Source organism: Zeus faber, assembly GCF_960531495.2.
Source record: "Zeus faber genome assembly, chromosome: 10".
Taxonomy (NCBI): domain Eukaryota; kingdom Metazoa; phylum Chordata; class Actinopteri; order Zeiformes; family Zeidae; genus Zeus; species Zeus faber.
The window spans coordinates 19,538,539-19,566,005 of NC_137199.1; the positions used below are offsets into that span (position 1 = coordinate 19,538,539).

The 27,467-nt window shown below is 44.8% G+C and overlaps 1 protein-coding gene across 1 annotated transcript in view; it reads left to right on the forward strand.

The window, feature by feature from the left end:
- Positions 1–27,467, forward strand: part of gria3b (glutamate receptor, ionotropic, AMPA 3b) — an 82,387-nt gene that overhangs the window by 26,049 nt on the left and 28,871 nt on the right. Inside the window, exons 4-5 of the mRNA XM_080008448.1 lie at positions 13,649–13,836; positions 23,685–23,738. Coding sequence (XP_079864574.1) covers positions 13,649–13,836; positions 23,685–23,738 — 242 coding nt within the window. The remainder of the gene's footprint in view (positions 1–13,648; positions 13,837–23,684; positions 23,739–27,467) is intronic.

Consider the following 27,467-nt stretch of genomic DNA (forward strand, 5'->3'; position numbering starts at 1 on the left):
CAATTGCTTCCGAGTCAAATCAGTACAATTCCCAATCAGGTCCATCTTGGCCAGTGCTTAGCTGCCATGATGGATCCGGGCCGGCACAGTTGGCAGAACCAGGCGCAAACAGGGCCAAGATGCTTGCGAATGGAATGATTAGACGACCACACATAGTTAGCCCCATCTTTCCAAGCGTCTGCCAAAACAACAGACAGTCAAGGAGAGGGCGGCCTGTGCGTGTGCGTGTGTGTGTGTGCGCACGGCGTGTGCGATGTGTGTGTGTGTGTGCGATGTGCACGGGGGGTGGGGTGGTAGACACAGCAATAAAATGGAGAGCTAAAATGGACCTTGCTCCTTTTTCTCCAGCAATCCCCCTAATTGGCCATCCAGAGACAGGCGTCTTTGTTCCTGAAACGTTGGAACAACAAACGCCTCCCACGGCTTCCCCTGGATGCCTTTGATGAGCCAGTGAATCAAATATCTCCTTTAATATGACTGGAGTGTGTCTTGGCCCGTGTTTACAATTGTAGGCAACACGGCGGATCAAGCAGCTCTTTACTGTCCAAATGTAGGAACAAAGTCATGCTTAGCTGACGATAGGCGAGCGAGACTGAAGGACCATCACAGTTTGAATCAAAATTGTCTACTAGTATAATCCCTTCCTCATAGTAATTAGTTTTTTATTCATTGTCATATAAATTATTTATTTTGCAATTTATTCACGATTCATTTTTATTTATTTATTTATATTATTATTTTTTTTTTAATGTATTTTTATTTATTTATTTACAATTTTAGACACCATTAAAAATATATATATTTAAAAAATATATATACATTTCTTCTCTGAATTAGTCTCTCACTCTGGAAACTCACAATGCATTCTGCGTAACGCAATAACCCGGGGTTCACTGCCGGGCTTCCTTTTTTGCTTTCCTCCCAGTCCTGTTCCGCATCCCAGACGAGACAGCAGCATTTCGCTTTGGCAGTACGGTGTCATGGCGGCGATTTTAATAGCACGTCATGATCCACCGCAACTTGTGCAGAGGCTGGATATGGGAGCCTCCTGCGCTTTAGTGCCGCTGTCCTTCACGGGTGCTTCATAAGAGCTAAATTATGCATGCGTCGGGGGAATAAATCAGCTTGGACATGCTGACAAGAAAGGACACAACTGAGAAACCAGAAATATGGCATTAAAGAAACTCAGATGAGGGTTTTTTAATACGGGCGTTGCTTTTTGGAGGCCGATAATTAGATCCCGAGTCTGCGTTTACTACCATGACAACTCACCCGCCTTTGAAATATGTGTGCCTAAAAATAATGATAACTAAATAAAAAGACGAACGCCCTGACAGGTATCCATGAAAACCCCAGCAGTCTCAGTGTCGTCTTTTGACCAAACTCGGGATGAGGCCATATTTAACCACCGCTCCAAGCACGAGCAGCCATGCCACTACTGAGGTGAAAAAATATTTTTCTCATTAATTTTTTTTTTATTATTTAGGTATTGTATAAGGCAAAGTGGTCCGGCCGCCAAACAGCCAGAGCTCAATCGCTTCAGGTGCAGGTGTACTCTAGTCGTCTTTTTTCTTTTTGCAATTATTGCGCTTTTCTCAGAATAGATTAGGGCTGAACGATGAATCAAATTCAAACCGCGATGTATTACAACTGAAATCTCAAATCGCAAAGCCTGCGATTAAAAGAAAACACACACAATCTAAAGCGGTGATACTCAACCCACGGCTCGCGATCCGCATGCGGCTCTTTTATGACTGCTTGACTCTTCAAAGTGTTGAATAAAAACATCCTAATAGACTATTTATAAAAAAATTGAAAATAACTTAAAATGGATTCCTGGTGGTGATCAGTGATCTGTGATCAATGGCTCATCACCTGGTTTCCACTGGCAATTTTAATATTAATTATTAATATTTAATTATATTATTACCGTGTATAAGAAATATCACCAAACCACCATGTGAGACCACCGCGTCCGAATCCCCCATCGGCTTCCACGCTGCAAGCACCGCAGCCGCCTCCATGATATTGATAAATATAAAAACAACTTTTATATCAATCCACGGTTTTTATTTAAGCCAATTTATTCCGTTTAAGTGCGATATTCCAGAGAACGCGCCGTCTACCGCTGCAGCTGCAGCAGACATGCGCAGTGGAGTCGGCTCTTCGCTCTCTGCGTAACTTCCAGTTTGCTGTCTGCTCGTATACATTTGGACATAATTTGTGTACAGTAATACATAATACATGTGGTTATTGCATACATGCTTTGCATTCCTTAATAACATTTTACTAGTAGCCTTATTTTTAAATACATTACGGTTTGATGGAGGAAAGGGACGTTTCAGTAATTTGTCTCTTGTGTACAAATGAACATGAAAAATATAATTTTTTGTTCATGTGGCTCCTGAGCTGGGAAAGGTGGAGTCCCACTGCTGTGTAATGATTTATTGCTTGTATTTAGTGAATAATACTGATAAAAAAAAAAAAATGACGTACTAAATCGCAATCGCAATAGTGGTCTAAAAGGAAAATCGCAATTCGATTATTTTCCCGAATAGCCCTCGAATAGATTAACCAGGGATGAGTGATCCCAAGCCCTCGAATACGATTTATGTTTTGCTATTTACTATTCATAATAGTGTTTAGGTTTTCAGTCCATACCCATCGACATACGTGTAGGCAGCTCCATACATATGTGCGAGGGGGGAAAGGCTGCAGCGTGATGGAGAAAGAGGCTGCAGTGTGATGAAGAAAGAGGCTGCAGCGTTATGGAGAAAGAGGCTGCAGCATGATGGAGAAAGAGGCTGCAGCCTGATGGAGAAAGAGGCTGCAGCGTTATGGAGAAAGCGGCTGCAGCACGATGGAGAAAGAGGCAGCAGCATGATGGAGAAACAGGCTGCAGTGTGATGGAGGAAGAGCGCTGCAGCGTGATGGCGAAAGAGGCTGCAGCGTGATGGAGAAAGAGGCTGCAGCGTGATGGAGAAAGAGGCTGCAGCGTGATGGAGAAAGAGGCTGCAGCATGATGGAGAAAGAGACTAAAGCGTGATGGCGAAAGAGGCTGCAGCGTGATGGAGAAAAAGGCTGCAGCGTGATGCGGAAAGAGGCTGCAGCGTGATGGGGAAAGAGGCTGCAGCGTGATGGAGAAAGAGGCTGCAGCGTGATGGAGAAAGAGGCTGCAGCGTGATGGGGAAAGAGGCTGCAACGTGATGGAGAAAGAGGCTGCAGCGTGATGGAGAAAAAGGCTGCAGCGTGATGCGGAAAGAGGCTGCAGCGTGATGGGGAAAGAGGCTGCAGCGTGATGGAGAAAGAGGCTGCAGCGTGATGGAGAAAGAGGCTGCAGCGTGATGGGGAAAGAGGCTGCAACGTGATGGAGAAAGAGGCTGCAGCGTGATGGGGAAAGAGGCTGCAGCGTGATGCAGGAAGAGGCTGCAACGTGATGGAGAAAGAGGCTGCAGCGTGATGGGGAAAGGCTGCAGCGTGATGGAGAAAGAGGCTGCAGCGTGATGGGGGAAGGCTGCAGCGTGATGGAGAAAGAGGCTGCAGCGTGATGGAGAAAGAGGCTGCAGCGTGATGGGGAAAGGCTGCAGCGTGATGGAGAAAGAGGCTGCAGCGTGATGGAGAAAGAGGCTGTAGCGTGATGGAGAAAGAGGCTGCAGCGTGATGGAGAAAGAGGCTGCAGCGTGATGGAGAAAGAGGCTGCAGAGTGATGGGGAAAGAGGCTGCAGCGTGATGCAGGAAGAGGCTGCAACGTGATGGAGAAAGAGGCTGCAGCGTGATGGGGAAAGGCTGCAGCCTGATGGAGAAAGAGGCTGCAGCGTGATGGAGAAAGAGGCTGCAGCGTGATGGAGAAAGAGGCTGCAGCGTGATGGCGAAAGAGGCTGCAGCGTGATGGCGAAAGGCTGCAGTGTGATGGAGAAAGAGGCTGCAGCGTGATGCAGAAAGAGGCTGCAGCATGATGGAGAAAGAGGCTGCAGCATGATGGAGAAAGAGGCTGCAGCATGATGGAGAAAGAGGCTGCAGCGTGATGGGGAAAGGCTGCAGCGTGATGGAGAAAGAGGCTGCAGCGTGATGGAGAAAGAGGCTGCAGCGTGATGGAGAAAGAGGCAGCAGCGTGATGGAGGAAGAGGCTTCAGCAGCAGCAGTGCGTTGTATTGACATTTTACTGCATATAGGTATGAAAGTATATGTATGTGACGAATAAACCTCTTGAAAGCGTGATGGAGAAAGAGGCTGCAACATGATTGAGAAAGAGGCTGCAGCCTGATGGAGAAAGAGGCTGCAGCGGTCTGTGTGGGTGGGATTTTCCACGTTGAAAAGGCACCGCTCTGCGTCCTCCTGCATGTATGCACTTCTAAAGATACGGCCGGCACGCCGCCTTCCGTTTGATTTGACATGCGCTGTCTTTGTGATTAGGACAAGACTTGGCAGCAAAGCTGTTTTTGTTATAACCCTGTAAACCTATCATCAAAGCTTTGGCTACACATTTAGGCTGCGTTGGCATCCACTTGGTTCCATACTCTCTTTTCAGGCTTGAAAGTAAAGCCCGGCTGCTTATTCCACCATGGTACAAGCAGTCCTGGAGGATAAAGAGTACATACTGTACATATATACCATGCATCTAATACTGTATAACCACTAGGGCTGGGTATTGGTACTCAATACCTTTAAGGTATCGATTGAAATAACCCAATTCCAAGTAGTATTGAAACTTCCCCAGTCCAACGATACCTGCATTCCATCCTTTTTGTACCCAGATCTAGAAAGAAATGACGATTTGTATGGTTTTGCTCGCAGCCAATCACCACAAGCGCTGTTCGATGTAACGCGACGTGTGATTGGCCCACTGCCGCGGCAGCAGCTACAACAGTGTGTTAAAGGACAGCTTCATCTCTCAAACAACAGTCAGGTGTTCAAATCAACAGTGAAAGAGGTTTTCCTCTCTGTAATCATTCCTCCTGTACTGGTTATTTTTTTTAAATGACACTGCAGCAAGGCATCATTGTTGTACAGTGTACAGTTATTTAATAAATGCTTTTTACACTTTTTGTGTAAAAACAATTTAAATGGGGAGGAGTGGTGGCATTTTATACAACTGAATACTTCCATTCACATGATGGGTGTAGTAGAAAAAAAAGAAGGTGTTGAATGAAGTTGAAGTTCTCTTGGTACTGCTATCGTATATTTTTAAACAATACAAAGCCCTAATAGCCATTATGTGGGATTCTGGGAATTAAGGGATTTAGTCGTTTTCTCCGTTTTTGGCTTTTTTTTTTTAATGTTGCCAAAAAAAAAGAGCCTCCGCATTATAAGTGGCGACAGAGCAGCTCTGTTGCAGTGGTAGAGGATTAAGTGTCATGAAGGTGGTCTTTACTGGCCACGGGTTGTGAGCTTGCTCATCTAAACTTTAATGTTTGTACCACAATAAAATGTGCCGCAATAGGTTTATTGATGATGTTTATTTAAAGCCCTATCATCAATCAGGAATACAAGTCAGCTTACACTACATTATTATTGTCTATTTCATTTAGGCAACGTCCAAGTGCGAAATGATGAATGAGAGGAAATGTAAATATAGTGTCTTATCCACTCCCAGCCCATGATTTCCACATTGATTTCCACTGCTCACACAATGGAGCACCGGCATAGCCCTGTGAGCCCGCTCAGCTCAGAGGTAAATACTCATCAGCCGCTAAATAGGTATTTCTTTTGCCTTCATCAGAAGACAATGGAGATGAAGTATCGTTGGGAGTACTTCCTAATTCGTACACACACATACTTACGGATGCGGAAAATAGGGAGTGACGTTTTGATGGCTGGGAGATTTAAATATAAAAAGAAGCGGATGCTTCTGGTTGCCTCTAGAGGCCCCGGAAAAAAAACATCATGGATGCTCAGTGTCAGAGCGTTCATGCAGCTCTCAACCTCGGTCGGGTGGCTTTCCAGCTGCATTTTTAGAAGGACGTACTTAAAGTCACAAGGTAAAAGTCTAAAGGTTTGTCTGGCTGCAACTGCCAATCAAATACAAGTTCAATACACTGAGGGGCGAATTCACAAAGAAATGGACTGCAGCCGCTAATAGAACCATGAATTGTGCATGAATTGCACCCGCTATCTGCCCCGTCTCAACGTCTGACTCACAAAAGATATTGCGCTAATGAAATGACGGCGCAAACACGGCCATAAGGTTTTGCTACTGAGTGCAATTCGCCCTTGTTTTGCGTCTGATTGCAATCATCCATGTGGCAACGTAAAGACGGTGGCTTTGCATCAAGAACACAGTCGGCAGGACAATGGCAGAGAGAAGGACAGAAATGGGTATCAATGCCTCTGCGGACGCCGCACGGGACGCACAGGGACTTTTTTGGTTTCGTTCAATTAGGAAACGGGGGGAAAATAGATACATCTAAAATAAAAACACAGTTTTCATTTGTTTTGTTTGGAAAACGGGGGAAGGACCAAATGGGCTCCAATCGCTCCCTCTCCATTACACGCATTTAGGGGCATTAGGATACAAAGCCCCCCCATGGCGCAGCTCGTGCCCCCCCGCCCACCCGATCGGTGCGGAGAGTGGCGCGCTCAGCGAGTTTATTCTGGAAACACAGGGGTATTTAATTTTGTTCGCTTGGCCCTAATACTCTTTTGTATATAACAACCATAATAACTGTGTTTTTCATTCTTTTTATTTTTTTCACTACAATAAAAAAACACACGTTTGAGCGGAGCTGTCCTTGGTCCTTAATCTTTAGGCCACTGCAGCAGCAGTGTCGGACTGACCACTTTATCGCTATTCCCTATAACTTTTAGTTGCTTTTTCGCCACACAATCCTTTTGTGAATTCGCCCCTCAGTTTTCCCCTACGTGGTGGAATGGAAATAGGGATATTTTTCCCTGTACATAAGCTGTTATAGTTGTTATATTTGGCGTCACCGCTCCAGTACACTGTGAACGTCGGAGACGTCGTCATTGCATCTAATGCTACATTCCAATCCCACAACTACAGTTCAGAGCAATTATCTTTAGTGGTTTCAATCCCACCTTTTTTTTTTTTTGTGGTCGTCTCTTAGGAGCATGCTTGACTGTGCTCGATAGGGCGTCGCTGCCAGACAGAGACCCTCATTAACCAGGAGGTTGTCAAGTTGTGGAGAGAGCAGAGGCATCTACACTCGACTCTCCATGCTTTATTGTCCAATCCGGTGGCTTCGTTAGGGACGGGCATCCGCTTCAGGTCCTGAATGTTTTATGAATAGTTCACAAATGGGTTTTTTTCCACACAAAAATAAGAATTATAAAAAAATTGCCCCGGATCTATTCATCTGTCATTCCGATCGTGCTTTAAAGCGTGAATCAAGTTGAACCTGGAAGGTACGGATGAATCGTCAAATGACGCTTTTGCGTTGATGACGTGTCACTGACGTTGTCTCTTCCGGACTGGCCCGGGAGTCAGACCCTGGTGTCTTTGAATCCTGGAAAGGCCCCTAAAGTCCAATCCATGACAAAAGGCTCAGACTGTTCCACGATTGTCTTTTTTCACAGTCAGTTTCAAATAAATGTCGGTCGTCATCGATAGTTAGTATTTATAATAGCCCCACAGGGTTTCCGATGGGTGTTGAGAGATGCAGACTTCTCTACAAAATCCACTGTAATTTCTTAAATTCTGAACCGATTTTTATGAAAATTTAGTTTGTTATAAATGTGAGAAATTGATACATGATACCGGAGTTAAATTCAGTTGCTATCATATCATATCATATTTTTTCATTAATTTCATTCATCTGGCCTCATATTGCACTTTACTTTAACAATTGAGTATTGAATATTTTATTTTTTTTAAGATTTTATTCACATTGGACATCTAGAATGTTCTTTTCATTTAAGGCCATGGGCAAAGGTTTCTTACTTTAAGTGTTTTACAGAATAAATGTAAAGCAAAGTTATATTTGTTTCCCCTTTTTTCTTTGTTATTTTTTTTCTGATCCGAAAAATGATCTGATCCGTAACTCAAAACCGTGATGCAATCCGAGCTGTGAGTTTTGTGATCTGTAGTCACCACAAAAAAGTAATTAAGGACAAACGGTATGAGTTCATAAAAAATCTCTAAAATAGCCCCGATCTAATTTCTTTACTTTGAACAAAAATTATAACAATAAAAAAAAAAAATCCTGTCATTCTGATCAAGCATTAAAGCATTCGAGACTTTTTTTATTTTAGATGTATTTTAGTTTATTTTACTCAATCTCCTTATAGAACGAAACAAAAAAACACTGTGCCTTGCCACACAACTTTTCTGGGGGAAACCCTGCACCATTCGCACGGTGCGGTAGCGCAACAGCTGCATTACAAATGCCGACGGTTGATGGCGGCCAAAATAGTGTGCATGGCGAAATGGACAATTTATTTTTGTCTGATATACCTAGTTAGCCCGGGCCAGCTGTGCAATAAGAGGGAGGGGGAGCGAGGTGGTGGGGAGGGGGTTGGGTCTGTACCACTCTGCACTGAACTCTAATGAGAGACAGGGAACCAAAGGAGCCGGGCAATGAGATTAGATGCAACTCAATTCAATTACTGCTGAGCCGCCACGGGTGACGCTTCAAACCTCATCCTGTTAAGATCCAGTTCTCCTCCAGTTCACAGAGGAGGGAGTCGGAGGGCGAGTGCCACGCCTATAACTTAGCTGCTGTAGGCTACCACCGCCGCCGCCATCCCAGCACGCAGGGTGTCATTGCGCACCTTTGGGAGTTTTACCTTTTCGAGTTTGATTTCACACTCGTCAGTTTTCCCCGCAGGGCTGTGATGTAAATTGAAGGTAAAAATGTCACTGGTTTATTTATTTATTTGCTCATCAATATTTTAGCTCGTGCCAGTTTGACATGTTTTTTTATTTTTTTTTTGCACAACTTTTCCTCGTTTAGTTGGAACTTCTCTTGTATATCACTGTGTGTAACTTGTGTGTATACCGTCGTCCTGCAACATACATTTGATTGTCAAGTTATGTAAAAGTTGTGGCCTGTGAACATATTCTCTGGACAAGAAGCGCTTGTTCTGTATTGACATGGTATCAATATCGTGAGACTAGATATGCTCTGGGATTGTAATATCGTGATATTGTGTCTTTAAGGCTGCATTACAGTAAAGTACTGCAATTATCCGAACTTCATAGATTGTTTTTATATTATATGACCCTCTACCTGCTTGGTCATAGGATCCACATTACTAATAATCATTTCTTATTTCTTGGTTATTATTTCAACCCAGCACTCTCTTTCTTGAGAGCTGAACCATATTTAAATGTACTCCAATTTGAAGCAATTAATCAACTCTTCAACTTAATCAACTCTTAACAGAAAGTTTAGGCGGCCAGAATAAGACAAGCAGTGGAATGCAAGTATATTTGATCATATTTTAGTATGAATTTTAAATCAATCTTCTGTCTGGGTGCCATGCTGTGCAAACACATGTATGGTGAAAACAGAGAGAGCTTGTAGCTACTCAAAAAGTCACACTTGTGGTGGTGGGGGAGGGGGGGGGCTTACAGTTTTCCGAGTTTGCCTCTAACATCCACTTCCTGCTTGGCCCGCTGGAGAGCGAGAGCGAGGCATTTGCTCCAAGAAGTGATCACCTATGCAGCAGTAAGAAATTGAGTAAATTAAATACTTGTAGACTGTAATACACAATACAATCTACAATAAACACAAAATGTTTTTATTTGCTTTGTTTGGGAGTGGAGCTCCGCACTGGAACAATATTTGAGGCAGGCTTTTATTTGTTCGTGTCGACCACGCACCCGGCATTTATTAGAAGCCCGGTTTTTATTTGAGGAAATACGGTATTTTTTATCTTTATGAATTGGAGGTCAGTGGCACAAAACATGACATTGCATCTTTAACTCGAACCACTATAAATGACATGGGAAATGTACATCTCTTATAAAATGCTACGTACAGCTCGGTAATTCTTCAAAGTATTGTACAATAAAGACATTTAATAATCACAAAAGAGCAAATAAAAGTGCATGTGTCTGTGGGTTTGCATGCCATTTAAAGGTGCACACTGATAATAACTGTCAGGATTATCCATATAAAAATTGCCTGTCTGTATGGGGTGATGAGCACTGTGATCAGCCGGTGCCGTGTGCCACTACATTTGTGCAGCGGGGATTTATAGATGCTGATAAGGAAATCTTGTTGTTGTCTTCCAGAATTTATGTCGTCGACCGTATTACATTTTTAGATGCGACTCAGTATCAGGGCTGCTCCTGGGCGAAGGGACAGCTGAACGGGATTTATAGCTTTTTCTCCAAGCAGAGAATAAAAAAAATCACCCGCCTGGGCATTTTATGAGGGTTCCCCCAGCACAGTTTTCTTCGGGTGAATCCATTGATGAGTTAATGCTGAAAACGGCCACTGGCCGGAGGAAAGTGGCGGAAGTAAATCTCACCGGCGAGGACAACATCCTATTGATGATGATTTACAGGAAACGGCGATGCTCATCCTGCTCTCAGCCGCAAGGATCTTGAGTGTCAAGCCTAGAATCAAATGGCTAAAACCCCTGTGATGCTTAAGAACCCGGCTGTTAGTGCAGTGCTGTTTGTAGCGGCGTCATCATGTTGCCGTCGGTTCTATTCCTTTGGATTCAGATTTGTTCAATTTGTGTAGATGTGGGGAGCCGTCGGGGCGTTCTTCTGCTGAAAGGTCTCGCAGTGTTCCAAAATGTCTTCCTTTATTTTTTCGGTTTTTGTAAAAATCGACATACGGACAAAAAGAGAGAGAGAGAGAGAGAGAGAGAGAGGGGAAAAAATAAACTTTTTTTCCGCTGACTGCAGAGCAAAAGTAGTTCATTTTCTCCAAAGAATATTTACCACCACCAGATTCAATCTCTTAATTTCCATACAAATGTAAAACTAGGCAGGCGCGGAATCTGCTGCAAATCTTAAATGAATCCAATTGTTCGCTCTCAGATCAGGGCTCGCCGTAGGCAGGGGGAAGATAGAGCGGGGCGCAAATCAGCGTTTTCAAAATAAAAGCCTGCTGTGATTCTAATCTGATTGACGAGACCCTGTTTTGCCTATTTCACATTAAAGATAGCTTAGCGTTCTGGTTTCCCTTGCATCTCAGACCCACGAGCGGATGGGAAGGAAAACGCGCTGATTGCTGTTTTCATGCTAAGGCCAACATTTTAGGCATCCACCGTTAAAAGGCGTATTGCAATCACCTTTGGAAACGTCTGTGACATGCCACCGTCTCTTACAAGCGATGCGAGCCATGAGCGCTTTCGTGGGCCCGAAGAAATGGCCGCTTGCCGACCTGAGACAAAGAATGTGCAAAAGAGCCTGCGCACTTTAGACCCCTGCTACTTTGCACAAAAACATTATTGTGAGTGCCCAACGTGATTAATAGTGTTGGGCAGTTCATTCCAAGCACTTTTATGAACCACCTCAGAGCATTTTGAGAGTGGATCTGAGTGAAGCTTTCGCAGCCGGGAGGAATACCAAACCGTCCAGTGAGTGGTTAATGGTTAGTAAGTTTCTGGACATAATGGATCTGTTTTTGTTGGGGTTTTCTTTCAAGGCTTCATTCTGGAACCTCAGCTTTGTCTTTATACAATGAGAGGTAGTGTCCACCCAGAGGGGAGGACAGATGCATGGAAATGTCTCCCGAAGTTCTCGGTCAATCCAGAAAACCTTGTCCGTGTGCGAGGCATTTTACTCAGAATCTCTCGGAGTGCCAGATGAATGGCCCTCAAGCTGTCTCCATGCACGCGGTACAGTATGCGTAATGGACTGTGTGTGCACCCACGCACGACACGTCCTCTATGCATCACCTTAAATTCACTCCGTGCTACGAGTTCCATTTGGGAGAATAATGTCTTAACTCCGGGTAGATGTGACCTGTTAACGGAGGTTACCGGTTAACCTTGAGGTCTGACAGGCTGATGCCTCCAGGCAGCGTGCCACGGCCGCCCGGCCCAGGTGACACACTGCGCTTTGGTCTCCGCCACTTCCTGTTCCTCCTCCCGAAAAGGTCGTCCTGCGGAGAGGGCACACGGGGAGGTCTAAAGGCCTGGACAAGACCTGTTCATCAAGCACAACGCTGCGGCCATTCGGGAAATTGTGGCAAGGCGAAGGCAGGGAGAAGAAGCAGGGAGATGAAGAGTCATAAAGTGTGTTTTTCCTGTTGGTACTGTTATTGTTGATGTTGCTATGGTCTCTGTGGGCTGGTTTTGGCAGCTCTCTGCAGCCGGAACGTGGAGATAAGGTTGTCTAAGAAAGAAATGGCTCCTAGAAAACTCTGGAAAGCCCCATTTCTTCACCCATTCTTGTTTGCTAGTTGTTAAATACCCAGTGGCCAATACTTTTTTTTACCGGCTATAATTATTTCATCTCTACACAAACTCAGCATGTACAGTAGGATGTATGCCGGGAAGAAATGATTCCCAAAAAAGCTGGTAGCTTCGTTTATTTCACCACCGGTGCTCCCATTCTGACCTGGTGTTTATAAAGTGTAAGGGGCGGGGCCATGCCAAGTATGACCGCTCCACATCACAGTCATGATTTAGCCCCGCCCATAAAATCCAGCCATGTACAATGTGTATAACTGAATCCTCTTTACAGGGACTTTAAGCTTTTAGCCATCTCAAGACATTTGAACCGTACGTCATTTTTCGTATTTTCATTGCCAGAGCACCTGTGGCCCTTTTCTGGTAGCCTCTAAATGCACTATCGTTTGAACAGACAATTTGTAAAAAGTTCCAGTGTGATGATATGGAAAAAAAGAGTTTCATGGTGCCTCTGAGTTTTGTTTGATGAAATGCCAGTCGTCGACCTGATTTTCTTGAGCGGCCTCGGTGTTCCGCTCTTCAAGCGCACGCTGCAGAAGTTAAGCCCCTGAGATCAGCTTCCGCTACGTGCCGTCCGTACCCCCAGAAACAGGACTGCATTATTCATTTTGTGGTATGTCATTTTACCATAGTGTGTCCGTGAGCCCACTATAATGAAAATATGTCACGTTTGAATTAATCATTAGGCGGCTCTCCAGTCATCTAACTTAATTATCTCTCTCCACCGCTGGACGGGAAACATCTTTCATTGTCTTCATCTTTAACTCAGCTGGCACCGGCCTCCAAAAGAGAAGTGGGACTCTCCGTGTCGTGCTGCGCCGTCAGGGTCAACATGTGGCACGACTAAATGCTGTGATTTAATTGATGCCGAGCACAATAACATCACCCCCCCGCTGCTCTTCCGGTGCGACGGGAACACGGTTCCTTTTCCCGCGATGTCCCTACGCCTCATTGCGAGGCCGCCGCTCGAATTTGCAAGTGAAAGTTCCCGCGCATTTGCATGCACCCCGCCGCACGCAAACCTACTCTAACTAAAAAGTCTGGGCAATATACGAGCAGAACTTTTGACCTCACCAAGCAATTTTGGATCGTAACGAGGTGGCCTTTGACCTCGGATTCAAGCTAAAATCCTGACGAGAATAAATTATCGGCCGCTCAGTTCTTGCATAATTGCTGTATCACATTGTGCCGATGCAATGAAGGTGGGATTATGTATTTTGGCCTCATGCACTTCTCCCTCTCTCTCTTATTCCCTCTTATCTCATCCCTTCCGTCCTCCCTCTTTGTCTCTCCACCACACACGCTCCCTCTCCAGGCTTCTCCATCCTGCAGGCCATCATGGAGGCGGCGGTGGCCAACAACTGGCAGGTGACGGCTCGCTCGGTGAGCAGCACCACGGACGCGGCCGAGTTCAAGCGCATCATCGAGGAGATGGACCGGAGGCAGGAGAAGCGCTACGTGATCGACTGCGAGGTGGGCAGGATCAACATCATATTGGAGCAGGTGAGGCCATGACTTATAGGACAATCTGCGGCGCGGTTCCGCCCGCGACCAGATATAGCTCCGAGTGCTCGGGTCAAATCGATGGAAAATGAAGAGACATTTCATTCAATATTAGCCTGCTATTGGAAAAGTGCTTCCTTCAACGTCTCAAATATAAATAGTAGTTTTTTGTTTTTTTTCATCTCGGCCAGAGCGGGCTTCCGCCGCCGATTCTAACTCACTTTCAAACAGCTTTATTGTTTTTTGTTTTATTGGTTTTCATTTTGCAGCCATGGCCGTAAAAATGGTCCGATGACATGATGCGCTTCGCCCAACAATTAGAGAAGCAAAGCAGACCCCTACAGGCTTTCGTGCAACCTGGCTTGGTGCAACGTTTACTTTTTGTGGAAGGACGTTCCCGCTGTTTGGTTGCAGTTGAGGGATGCTCACAGGTCAAAGCAGGGCTCGATTATGCCGGAGACTCTGGGGGTCGAGGGGGCCCGGCATAAGCAGGCACCTCGGAGAGCCCACCGATGAGGATGGCGCCTTTTTCTAATCCTGTTCCTGATGACCCCCGCACGTCTCCGCCCCTCCCAGGGAGGGCACAGGGAGACACAATGACCACTCCAAATCCCCACACAGCCTCTGGCCCTGGGCTGCTTTCAGATTGACTTCTATGTGACTATTAGTTTTGCTTGTCCTAAGAAACTAATTGCAATGCAATTCATCAACAAAAATGCTAAGTATGCGCTGTCTAACTTTATTCCGTTCTGTTATTTCCATATTTGTATTCATATATAATTGTATATAATTATGTTTTCTTTGATGCAGTACATACAGTATCACATACAAGGTACATTTCTAGATTTAGAACACTATATAATTATAGATTTTTGCCGACGTACGTACTTTCAGACAGGTCCTTTCAAAGAACCCCCCTCGTCCTCATCATCATGAACATCATCATCATCGCCGCCATCGTCACGCAGCTCTCCACCGTAACCTTCATTTTTAGCAGCGAAGGGAGAAATCAAACAAAGCCTTCACCGCGGCCGCCTACTCAAAGCAGCGGCCGGGGCAGATTTTTTATTTATTTTTTTACTCCTTCTTCCAGTGACAAACCCAGCGTGGGATTGTCTCTATTGAAGCTAATTGAAATAATTTGGCCGAATCTGCCAATACTGATGAGTCATGCATGCACGTCGAGCGAGGCAGCGGGTCGGTGCGCTCTCCCTCTCTCTCTCGCCACCCCCTGATGGGGCGTGCCATTTTATCGAGCAACCAGAGTGCAATGTTCTCCGGCGATGGGCCATCGGCACAAAATCAACACACGCTGCGTTCGCTGCAATTCTGTGCTGCGTTCGCGCCGCGCTCCTTCTCATTGTCCCTATCGACCACGGATTTCTGCAGTCATTGTTTTTCCCTGAATTTCGGTTTGACCGGGGCGGAGGCCGGCGTTTGACTGCGATCCGTCAAGGTCACTGCCCGTCAAGGGCGGCGATCAGGAGGCGGGGACAGATCCGGCCCACTGATTGTTCAGGGGAAGTGGGAATCAGCTCAGTGGCTTAGTCTTATGATTCCGGTCTGAGTAATCCCTCTCCGCGGAAGGAATTTCTTCGCGCCAGGCAATGGAGTCCGCGGAGCGTAGAGTCATCTTTGAATGCGTGCGAGCTGACGCGCGCCTCATTCAGCCGCCGGATTTCTTCCCCGTTGTTTCACACAAAGCTGAAAAAGGAAAAGGAAAAGAGCTCTCTTTTTGCACCACTTTAATTGCTTGACAGCGCGAAACGATGAATCAGTCTTTCCTCTTTCGTTTTAGTTTTTTTTTTTTGTACAGAACCACCACCAATGCCCTCTTTGGTGAACTATTTTACCATGTTTGAACAACTAATCACTACTCCAAGAGGGAGAATCAGCACTTGTGAGACAAATAAACATAGAACCAAACAACAACATGTACACGGAAAAACATAAACATAGAAACAAACAACAACATGTACACGGAAAAACATAAACATAGAAACAAACAACAACATGTACACGGAAAAACATAAACATAGAAACAAACAACAACATGTACACGGAAAAACATAAACATAGAAACAAACAACAACATGTACACGGAAAAACATAAACATAGACACAAACAACAACATGTACACGGAAAAACATAAACATAGACACAAACAACAACATGTACACGGAAAAACATAAACATGATAAAACATTTGATACACGATGTGTATCGAAAAAGTTAATTAAGTCCAGGAAAACTGGAACAGCAATTCGACACTTCTTGTCATAGTTATGGCAGTAAATGAGGACGAAAAGGAGAAGGGTGTACCCAGGAGGGTGCTGGGGGTGCGTACAAAGCAGGTGCCGGTGGCGTGCACACGCCTGTGATGAGAACGCCTGTGCGTGTGTGTGTGTGTGTGTGTGTGTGTGTGTGTGTGTGTGTGTGTGTGTGTGTGTGCGTGCGTGCGTGCGTGCGTGCGTGCGTGCGTGCGTGCATGTGTGCGTGAGAAGGACTTGTCCCAATTGGTTCTGGCGTATAAGGTTGGTATAATGTTGTGGGGCGTCCAAGCAGCAGAAAAGGCCACGAAGCCACCCCCGAGTCCCGCAGCCGTACAGACAGCCCACGACCGCGGGAAAGCCCCCAGCACCCCGCACTGCAGCGACAGAAGACCCTCCGGCCCCCAGAGAAGCCGGAAGCCCGCGGAGCAACCCCAACGCCCGGGCCCCGAGGAGCACCAACAGACCCTGCACTCCCGAGGCGCGCACATACAACCCACCCCCACGTGCATGCCGTGCCCCACGCCCCCAGCGCCCTTCACCCACAACAGCAAGCAGCCAGTCTTTCCTATTCCGTTGTATTCCTTTTCCTAGCTACGTATGGTGCGTCAACATTATGCGGCGAATGTCGCATTGAATGTCATTTTCACCGGGGAGGCCCTGTAATTGATCCTGCATAGTAACCTCATTTGTGATGCTGCTGAGTGGTGTGAGAGGCTAACAACACTTATGTTCCTGAATTTAGATTTGGAAGTGTGTGTGTGTGTGTGTGTGTGTGTGTGTGTGTGTGGGGGGGGGGGGGGGGGGGTGGGGGCTATTATCATTTTGTGCATGAACAACCATAAGGATCTATCACCCGTCTGTTTTTCATTTGGGGGGTGGGTAGTTTTTATCAATACACTGCACTGCAGATAAATTAGACCAATCGCTATTCACCACTTCCTTAAACTTAGGTAACCGTCTTTGTCTCTCCGAATTGCTTCCATGCCTTGGACTTTCAATCGGGCTGTTCTCATGGTACGGAGGTATGCAAAAGTAGGTTTTAAAGGGGAGAGACACAATAGGGGATAGAGTGTGTGTGTGTGTGTGTGCGTGCGCACCCGTGCGTGCGTCCGTGTGTGTGTGACATATGTGTGTGTACACCTAATCTGCTGCATCTATCAGATTGCACACAGACAGCCACCCACATATCCGAACCTTTATGCTTCTTCTCCTTCTCACTGGCTGTCTTCCCTCCGCGGGCTCTCTGCGCTGGAGTCTTCTCAGAGGCAGCAACCTGCTCGTCTCCAATGTAAAGAAAGGGCGGGCGCTGGTGAATGGCGTCTGGGAGAAGGCCCAGGGCGCACAAGCTGTTCAAAGACAGGCGAGCGGGGAGCGCTCTGCCAGCCGCAAAGCCAGGAGGGCTTTAAGGACGATGGGAAGAAAAAAAGAGGAAAGAGGACAAAAACTATAAAAAAAAATCAAAATAAAATGAAAAGGTGCATTTGTGGGGAAAAGTTAGAACATTGTGCATGCCTCTCCGGAGGAATGGAGGGTGGCCATTATTGCCTTTTATTCTCCGGGATTGGGATAAGCTCTGCATCCCCTCTTCAGACGCTTGGAAAGTGGAACGTGTGAAGGTTTTTAGAGTTTGCCTCAGCGGAAAATCCGAATTTCCTTTTGTTTTGTTTTGTTTTGTTTTGCGGTTGCCCGTTGTGCCAAAGGGAGAAGGGAAATAAATATCCGTTCACTGAAGATATAGGATGCGGGGGGTGGGGGGCGGGGGCAGGTACGCAAAAAGATAAATAAGTGCAGATGGGGATAAAATGTAGGAATTAAAAGGCATTTCACAGCGTAAGATGATGAATTCCATTATCTTTATGTGCGTGTGAAGTTCCGTTTTAACACAATGCCCGAAAAAAAAGGCACGTCACGTTCAAGAGAAATTGTATTACTTTTCATAAAAGGCTCTCCTGCGTGCTCCCGCAGCGCCTTGATTACATTTTGTGCGTAATCCTCCTTTCTTCTTGTCTGCACCAGCCTGCGAGAAAGGGAACTAATGTCGCCGATGATGTGACGGGGTGGGGGCGGGGGCGGGGCGGGGTGGGGTTGGGGCGGCGGGCGCTGATAGAAAATAAAGCTGAACCTTCTGTTTTTTGATGTAAAGCCCCGGATACATTCATTCAGATCCCCGGCACCCACCCGCCCGCGCCCCGGTGCCGCGAAGGGTCATTTGCTACCTGCGATTAGAGAATTAAATGGAATTACGGCGCTATCATTAAAGGGAGGGTGGCCCGCTGACTCCACTCCGGGAGGAGAGGCGCCTACATTTTTTCATAAAGGTTTCCCCGCGCGTCGTCTCCGGGACCCGTTGCCCCATTACGTCCGATCTCGTAAAAGGTCCTCGGAATGTGGAGAAGATGCTTTTTACTTTTAATAATCGTTTTGACTATTCTCACTGGTGCTGTAAAAAAAATTATAATAATAATTAAAGTAGCCTCCCTAGGTGAGAGAGCGCCAGGCGCGGCGTGGAGATGTTTCGGATTCCACCTAAAATGACGGAGAAACTCGCTGCGGCGTTGCAAGATCAAAGCGGCAAGGCAGCTCTAATTCATCGAATCCATCGGCTCCAACAAGTTTCTTTCTGAAAATGGAACTTGTCGGTCGTGATGTGAGGTCGGACTCCCTCTCGACGGTCGGTAATGTGGCGAATCACTCGTTTTAAGAGGAGGGAGTCGTTCGATTTTCGCACCCTCGGTTCACTTGCTTCAGTTGGTGTCACGCATGGGGGGCGAGGGAGGACATCCTGAGCAATCAATGAGAGTCAGAGGAGTGGAATGGAATTCACCCAAGGAGCATTTTCATTCTGTCAAAATTATTTATTTTTCCCGGGTGGAGTGCGAACCGTAAATCGGTCACGTTCGCTATGAGTCGCGCCTTGTTTGCCTTGGACTTAAATGAAGATCACGATAATTATATTCAGTACCCGAGTCAAAGATTTACTCGTTTTCCCGCTCTCTTTCTGGACGGCGTCGGCGTTACCCGTTTCTACAAAATAAAATAAAGAGAAATGGGTGTGCGTGTTGTCGTAGGTCGTGGGATCCGTGACTCCCCCCTGCCGACCCGCCAGATCAGCAGCTTCTCTGCGCTCCGACACCTCCAGATTTACAATTGAAGCACCGGCCATAAAAATAATAATAATAATAATAATAATAATAATAATAATAATAATAAGCACGGTTTCTATGGGCTTGTGATGTTTTATGATGTTTTTCGTCGTTCGCAGGATAGCTCCGCGCCACCGAGAGCGTAGCTATAAATTGCGGGCCACGGAAGGCCTGTGACCAAAAGAGCTTCCAGCCGTGGCCTCTTCAGCCAATTAATTGACCGTCGGACACTATTCGGCGAGGAGCCTTGGAGTCACGGCGCCTGCGGAGCACAGCGGTCCTGTCGAGCGGATCGTGTACATTTCCTCTTTCCGGCCCCGTTTGAAATGCGCCCAGCAGCTTAGATGCAGAGGATCCTCATTAAAGCTCCCTCGCGTAATGGGACGACGCTCTGTCGTCGGCACCGCGGTCCCACGCACAGGACCTTGAAAACCACCGCCGTTGTCTGGATTCATTGCAGGGTTTTTGTTTTTTTTAGGGATTTTTACTTCCACGGCCGCAGGGGTTAGTGGCTAAATAATTGCACCGTTATTTGCTTGTCTTCGTTTTTTTCAGCGGACAAATTGATGGTATTTACAAACTCCCGGGAACCCATCACTTCCAGTCTCCCTTTCCTTTGTGATTTGGGCGAAACCGCAACGGTAGAAAAGGTCAGGGCTTTGGAGAGAGTGTTCGAGCATTTGTTAATATTAGTTGTAAATGTGTGGCGGTGGTTTTTACATTCGCGGCCACTCTGTCCGGCGGGCGGCGCGAGCCCATTGCGGTTGCGGGTGAAGCCAAGGTCACTCTGCCTGTCTATTCCCATCAGGCTTTAAAGAAAACTCCTAGAGCCCAATGGAAGCCCCCCACCCCTCCCTTTCGGCGGCGGCGGAACAAAAGGTGATGGAGCGAGCCGGGGGATCAATGGGCAAGAGGGCAAATGAAACAGGGAAAGTCAGATCACCGAAACTACGAAATCTCGACACATTTCTTCCCCTGCAATGTGTGTGTGTGTGTGTGTGTATGTGTGTGTGTGTGCGTGCGTGCGTGCGTGCGTGTGAAATAAATGGAGTGAGATAAGGAGGAAAAGACGAGAACAATGACACTCTTAGGCTGAATAGCATTTGGAAGTTGAAATATCAGGTGTTGATGATTAGCAAGATTAGCAAGACCTTGGAATGCTCAGCTGTTACTCCCACTCATTCATCCAGTGCTTCAGCATTATTATTATTATTATTATTATTATTATTATTGATCTTTATAATGATGAATAAGCTGCCACTGCTCCAACCATGGTCATAAAATAAATATATTGAGCATGACCAAATTGTCATTGCTTTTGGAACTTTTATAATTCTATAAGTGTGGAATAATTATAACATAAATTAGATTTATATTACATAGAACCGACCTGTTCTGCACATCTTGTGATATAATGGTTATATGTTAAATATAATCACATGACAGACGTCACGATAGCGGCGTTGAATTGACACAGATAAAAACTTTTTTTTTTAAATTCCGGTAAAATAATATTATCTCATGACGTGCATGGAAAGTGTATTTCTGCGGCATGAGGTAAGCCAGGGGCTTTGCACGGAGCATGCTCTGCTGCGGTAACAATGAAATGTGCTCCGCTCAATAGGAGCTGGTATGGCACTCCGCCTAATTACAAAAAAAAAAAAAAAAAAAAAGAAAACAGGTCTGGAGTGTTCTGGCCCGAGGTTCTGTGTACTTCTGTGTCATTACGATCCCGCTGTGTTCCTGCCCAAGGTTGCGCCGTTCCGGTGCTGCCAGGCCGCGGTATGAAGCAGGGGGGGGGGGGGGGGCGGGGAACCAAATATCACCGGTGCCCAGTTCTCCTAGAGGGGCCAGGTGTCAGTCAGAGTAGGTCTGGTGAGCAAGGACAACCATGGAAGACGTAGATAAAGTAAAGCCGTGGAAACGTTTCCTGTCGCAGGGGCCCTCTTTTTACTGTTCCCCGCGGACAAAGGAATTCCAGGAAACAAACCGAGCGACATGGCGTACTGCTTAACTCACGTCCTCGGCGTCCGTTCTACCGCAGCGGCGGCCATATTGTGAGTGCTCAATTATTATGCAAGGGATAATGTACGCTTGGCGATCAGAGCTTATTTTGCGATGAGGACCGCATAGCAGCTGCACATTATCCCGCTGCCACTTACTCAATAAAATAATACATTGAGATAGATTATTGATTTGAAAATTATTTTATAAAGATATAGCCTCGATCTACAACTAGGATGCCGAGCTCGGCAACGCAAAGCCTCTTTAGGTTCCGCCAAAAAAAAAAATAGTGCGTAGTGCAAACGTAGTGAACCATTCGCTCTACATATGCCTGATGGTGTTTACTGACGTTAATATGAAATTTGACATGTCCATATTCGTTGCCTGTGTCAACGCCCATTGTTAACGTACGGCAGTGGTTATTCAGAAATAACTGAGCGCTGATCGCCGCTATCCACCAATCAGGATGGAGTCTTTTGCAGTTTCACACTTTTTTTAATACACACGGTGTATTAAGTGTTAATAATGGTGTTGCCATGAAGTTGGGCGCGGTGTCGGGAGTGATTGTGTGTGATTGTTCTTCCTCTTGTGCAATGGTGTGTGTGTGTGTGTGTGTGTGTGTGTGTGTGTCTGTGTGTGTGTGTGTGTGTGTGTGTGTGTGTGTATGTGTGTGTGTGTGTGTGTGGTAAAACACTAAAGTGGGGGTAGCTCAGGCGAGAGAGCCGGTTTGGAAGGTTGCCGATTCGATCCCCTGGTAGTGCAGTGCCCTTGAGCCAGACACTTAACCCCTTAACTGCCGCCACCATCGATGTTTGAATGCATGCGTGAACGGGCCGAACGCGAGGCACGCGCTGCAAAGCGCTTCGAGCGGTCGAAGCAAAAGCTCCATGTGCCTGCAGCCCATTTAGCCTTTAACGTTGCTTTTGAGATGTTGACTAAGAGGGAAGAAAATGGCTTCATTTGATTTGTGGGGGCAACGGCGTGAAAGCAGTACCGGGCAATGGTGTGAGTCGTCCAATTTGGGTCGATGGCGTGGAGTCGTTTCGCAGAGTTCAAGGTCAGCTCGCTTTCATCCACGGGCGGAAAAAAACAACAAAAAAACAACAACAACCGCTGCGTCGACAACACTTTGCGTCTCTGTCTCTATTTTTTTTCCCACCCCTTTTCTTTTTAAGTAGCCCATCAAAACCGCCGCTCAAAGTGACTCCAGTCGTCGGGGAGATGTGGGGATTGAGCCCCCGCCGCCGCCGCCGCCGCCACCGCCGCCTCATCTTACGCAGCTCCGTGGCGGTCGTTGCTATTGATCCCCGGCAACAAATACGCAATTGACAACCACAACAGAATAAAAATTAATAAAAAATACCTCCGGCCAAACACGCAGACGCAAACAGTTGGGGGAGAAACAAAATACGAAAAAAACAAAACAGTTTGCGATTGTGACAGGGAGATGGAGCCAAAACATGCGCGAACATGCTGAAACACCCCCCCCACCCCCCCCGCCCCCGCCCGCTGGCGCGGCCATGTTTGTTGACGGCCGGTTGTCGTCTCCGCGTGGCAACCGCCCAGCGACTGACAGCGGCCTCGTAAGTAAGGGGCTCTCACGAGGCCCGCGGCGGGAGCCGTGTCCGGTTGAGTGTGACCGCTCTGCGGCGCAGCGGAGGAAGCGGCCCATTCCCAGGAAGAAAAGAGAGAGAGAGAGAGAGAGAGAGGGCGGGGCCGGCGGGCGGGGCGGGTTGGTGGTATGAGAAAGAAAAAACAACAACACGCAAGCATATGGTGGAACCGCGGCGAAGAAAGCGGCTATTTCCGGACGTGCTGCGTGGGCCGCAAAGCGCTGTTATCGCCGCCAAGGTGTGAGAGTTTGTAACGTCCTTTAAATGGTTTTCTTCGCTTCGGCGGCGGGGCTTCAAAGTGAGCGCGAGCGCTTGAAGGATGTCGCAAGTGTATCTTTCTTTCCGTCTCATTATCGGCTCCTCCCCAATTAACGCTCTCGTAATTGTTCTGTCTCTCCGTTGTGATTCCGGAGACAACTTTTCTTTCTCCCTCCCTCGCTCTCGCCCCCCCTCTCTCTCTCTCTCCCTCTCTGGCTTTCCCTCCACCCCAACTCTCTCTCTCTCTCTCTCGCTCTTATTAGTATTATAATTACAACATCATTGTTAATAAAATGTATTTATTTAATGCTTTTTTCATTGAATTGTCGTCCGTTTTTTTTGTGCTTGTGCCACTGGAATCAATAGATACCGCCTGTGTTGAATAAAGGTGTTTTAGAAACTCAAGAAAAACTGTCTTTCTCTCTCTGTCTCTGTCTCTCTCGCTCTCTCTCTCTGGGCTCGGCAGCAGGTTTTCTTATTAACAAATATGAATGTAGCCGCCCTTCTTGGCTCTGCTCTCGCGGCTGGCTCACTGTATCAATCTTCCCTCCCGCAGGTTGTGACCCTGGGGAAGAACAGCCGTGGCTACCACTACATTCTGGCCAATCTGGTGAGTAACAATCCAGGGGCAGAGTGCGGCGCGGGGTGTAAAAGTGGCCGTAATGCGGCGCGTGATGGGACCTGAGAGCCTTGTCATTGTGCTTCGCGGTCAATGAGAAAAGAAAAAAGGAGCAAAAAACAAGTTTTACAAGTCTTTTAGGGTTTGGTTTGGTTTGTATTTTTTTTTTTAATTTTTATTTCTTTGCTCCCCACTGTAAAAGATATATGATAAAATAAAATAGGAAATGGAAAAAATGCAAGAAATTTCACTGAAGATTTACTGCAAAATAATATAAAATAATAAATATCATATAATATATATAATATAATATATAATATAATATATACAGAGCCGATATAATATGTTGACTATGTAATAGTCTTTATTAACTTAAATCGTTTTTTATTAAATCTATATAATTCAAATGAGTATATTAATAATACAATAATATTTAATGTATATTGTTATTATATGTATTCTATATATTTATTATATATTGTAATATTTGCACTTAATAATAGTAATATTAATAATAATGTATTATTTATTATTGATGATATATTATTATTATTATATAAAATTATTATTAGTTTTTCGTCCACTGAAGGGTACTTGTGTGACTGCATGTAATGAATACAAATCTTGAATCTTAAAATAGTTCACAAAGCATTATACTTTCAAAATAAGGAGAGATGTCTTGAAATTAAAAACATTTTCAAGGGGGAGTGCATCAAGAAAGTGTCGTTTCTATTAGAAAGTGAGCCTAGAATCGAGTATTTCTATTTCTTATTCAGAGTTCTTGTACTTGTTCTTGGCCAGTCGATTTCTCTCAAGGAGAAATAAAATATGATCTATTGGTTATTTTCTAGACCTTCCGGCTTGTTACAAACTCATTATTTGCAGGTTCGTGCATTTTGCTTTATGTTTATCAGCTTCACTCCTGCAGTCAGGTGTTTATTATTTATTAAAAAAAAATAACAACCATAGCGACGACATAGAACAATAATAAAAGAGATATTTAAGTTTCAGAATGTCCATTCATCAATGACATTGAGTGGAGTTCAAATTCTCAACCTGCAAAGCCACACTTTGTAAATACTGCAACACCAACAACAAAAAACTGATGCAACAACTTTTAGACATACGAGACCTCCACCAATCCCCCTCTTTAGAGAACCATCTTATCATGTTTTATCTATAAACAACCAATCATCATTACTACTCCAAAAAGGAGCGAATCAGGGCGAGATAGATAAACATGGAGACAACAATATGTACTTTACAAAACATAATCATAGAAACAACAGACAACGACATGTATCTGACAAAACATGATTAATTAAGCAGACAAAAATTGGAACAGCAATTACGGTGCGGGGCACTTCCTGTGGTGGCTGCATGGCAGTAAAGGAGAGAAAGGGAGAAGGATGAAATCAGGAGGGTGTTCAGTCCACCTGTCCTGTGTGTGTGTGTGTGTGTGTGTGTGTGTGTGTGTGTGTGTGTGTGTGTGTGTGTGTGTGTGTGTGTGTGAGAGATGTGTGCACTTTAACGGTGTTTCTAACGCCGCAACTCCGTTTTTGTCCTTGTACCGAACGTTTCACAGGAAAAGCCGGCAATTTGACCGTAAAAAAAAAGAGGCCGCTTTGACTCGACCCGCTGTGTGGAGCGTGTCGGTTAATGACGCCTCTCCTCGGGTCTCGTCTGGATCGTGACCGATTCAGTAGATTCAGGTGGTTTGAGTGCAGATATTCCCATGTTTTGTTTTTTTAGGGTTATTTTTGGCATGAGTTTATTTTATGACTTATTTCATTTAAAACCAATACATAGGCTGGATAAGACATGGGATTAAAAACCTGTTCCCCCTTAAAATAACCTTGATCATTTCCGTTGAATAAGAGTGCATTTATGTTCCTGGTAAAACAATACATTAGCCCTCATCGTGGCATGTCTTGATAAACCAGTATAAAAGTGAAGGTGTCAAGAAATAAATAAAAAAAAAGGTGTAATGATTCTTAATAACAAACGTTTTGATCAGTCAGGAATAGGCGTGGTTTTATATATTTGCCATTTACAGACTGTGTGGTCTGGAACGCACAAGAAGCCTAATTCGCCTTTACAATAATTCACTACATGTTTACAATCAGGTAGGCAATAGGCTTGGGCCAATATCTGAGTATTTGCCAGACTATGTGATATTTTCACAGTACCTGGGCTCCAGGTTATAACTTGCGTTGCTAAAATGATATTGTAAAAATGTATTTTATTAATGGTTCCACAGAGCTGCTGAGCTACTTTGACCGCGAGAATTACGCATATCAATCACTTCACACGCTCGTATTTCTCACACTGAGAATCCCAAAATAAGTCAAATTCCCTTTTTTCCTTCCTTTTAATTCTAGGCATATATTTCCTCAACGGCGCTTGCTTGGTGCCCGTCGCTGTTTGTGTGGTGAACGGGAGATCCTTTCCGCACGCATGTTACGTGAAGGCCCACGCGCAGCTTCCTGGTTGGAGCGCCGTAAAGTGATAACGTTCTCTGTTTGGTGGTCTCGACTACAACATTGACGGATAATCTCTGACACCTTTGCTTTTCATGCCTCATCTAACAATTGCAGATATATTGCTTTAGGATCTTGCCGAACCCTCTACAACAATAATAATAATAATAATAATAATAATAATAATAATAATAATAATAATAATAATAATAATTATTATTATTATTATTATTATTATTATTATTATTATTATTATTATTATTATAACTATAATAATAGCAATAATAATAATAATAATAATAATAATAATAATTATTATTATTATAACTATAATAATATCAATAATAATAATAAGAAGAAGAAGAAGAAGAAGAACCTTTATTGATAGCACCTTTCAGACACGACATGCTTCACATTAAATTATAATTAGCAATTATAATCGGAGATTGACCCATACTTTTCTCACAGCAGAACTGTTAGACACTACTTAAATCAAGCTTCTTGGGTACCTTAGCTAACTGACTTGATGCAATTCATGAACTGAATTTAACAAGTTATTTTTATTGAAATAACCTTTTTTTTTTACCACTCGGTTGTGGGCACGTCTCAACCTTAAATGAACTGCCTACTCCGTTTCCATCTGAGCATCATGTCGTCTGTCAAACATCAGACCTAAACATTGAGCCACAGAGATGCCAAGTGAAAAAGTATACTTAAGTGGGATATCTGAAAGTATCCTTAGTATTTAATATACTTTGTATTCACAACCAATGTAAAGTTGTGTTCATTTACAACTGCTTAAGCAGCACTTACAGTTGTGTGTTAGAAGTTGTACCTAAGCTGTGCTTGAATAATATGAAATATACTGTATATTTTTGTGTATTTCTGGTTACTTTTTATGACCAAAACAACACACTTTAGTAACACTTAGTAAGTACACAAATGTTCTGACTTTTTAAGTGTACGTAAAAAACTCACAGCAAATTAATGACTAGTATACTGAAGCTGTACGTTTAACAAGTTCATAACAGTAACTTCATACATATTCCATAAAATACATTTCACGTATACTCACCAAAAAGTCCAAATGGGTAGAAATATACTTTTAACACACTTTATATACTGAAAATATATCATAAAAATACCTTGATCATGGAAAAAAAAACAATTTCACTACGGCAGCATGTGATACCCGGCTAGAACGGACAAGGGACAAAGATAGTTCTGACATTTCAGCGTT